The 532-nt window shown below is 69.9% G+C and overlaps 1 protein-coding gene across 1 annotated transcript; it reads right to left on the reverse strand.

Annotated features, from left to right (window-relative positions):
* Positions 1-53: 53 nt before the first annotated feature.
* LOC107125444 (talin-1-like) lies at positions 54-444 on the reverse strand (the record flags this gene model as incomplete). The annotated part of the gene is made up of 2 exons (XM_015428866.1): positions 54-239; positions 328-444. Coding segments are annotated over 2 exons (303 nt in total), but the record flags the coding sequence as incomplete, so codon positions are not given.
* Positions 445-532: the final 88 nt, after the last annotated feature.

A 532-nucleotide genomic window follows, 5' to 3' on the forward strand; every position in this document is an offset into this window, starting at 1 on the left:
CACGAGTGCCGCTTTCCCTCGGCCGCCTGTGCCGGCCCCCCCCCTCCCCGCACCTTGCAGGAGCGCAGCGTGTCCGCGATGGCCCGGCGGCTTAGGTTGGCGGTGGCCACCACGTCCTCCTGGCGGCACGAGTTGCCGGCAGCCACGGCCTTCGCGGTCGCCATGGTGATGCCTTTCGTCATCCGGATAAAGTCCTCTGGGGTGGAGGTCTTGGCCGGGGGCACCTGGGAGCAGAACACCTGCGGGAGGAAGGCTGCGAGTCAGGCCGGGGCGAGGCACAGTGAGGCGCAGCAGGCGCGGCTTCCCCCGGGTGGCTGCCAGACTCACAGCGAGTTCTTGGCGGATGTGCTCGATCGTGGCCTCCAGCGCACGCGTCCCCTTCGTGGCCTCGTCCTCCACCGCCTTCACCGTCTTCAGCAGGGATGTGACGTTGGTGACCATCACCTGCCAAGCAACCAGCCAGAGAGCGGCTCACCCCTGGGAAAGGGCCACAGGGGCCACCGACCGCCTTCCCTTGCCCCCCCCCCCGGGC

Source organism: Gekko japonicus, unplaced genomic scaffold (assembly GCF_001447785.1).
Source record: "Gekko japonicus isolate JY-2015 unplaced genomic scaffold, Gekko_japonicus_V1.1 scaffold82426, whole genome shotgun sequence".
Classification (NCBI taxonomy): Eukaryota; Metazoa; Chordata; class Lepidosauria; order Squamata; family Gekkonidae; genus Gekko; species Gekko japonicus.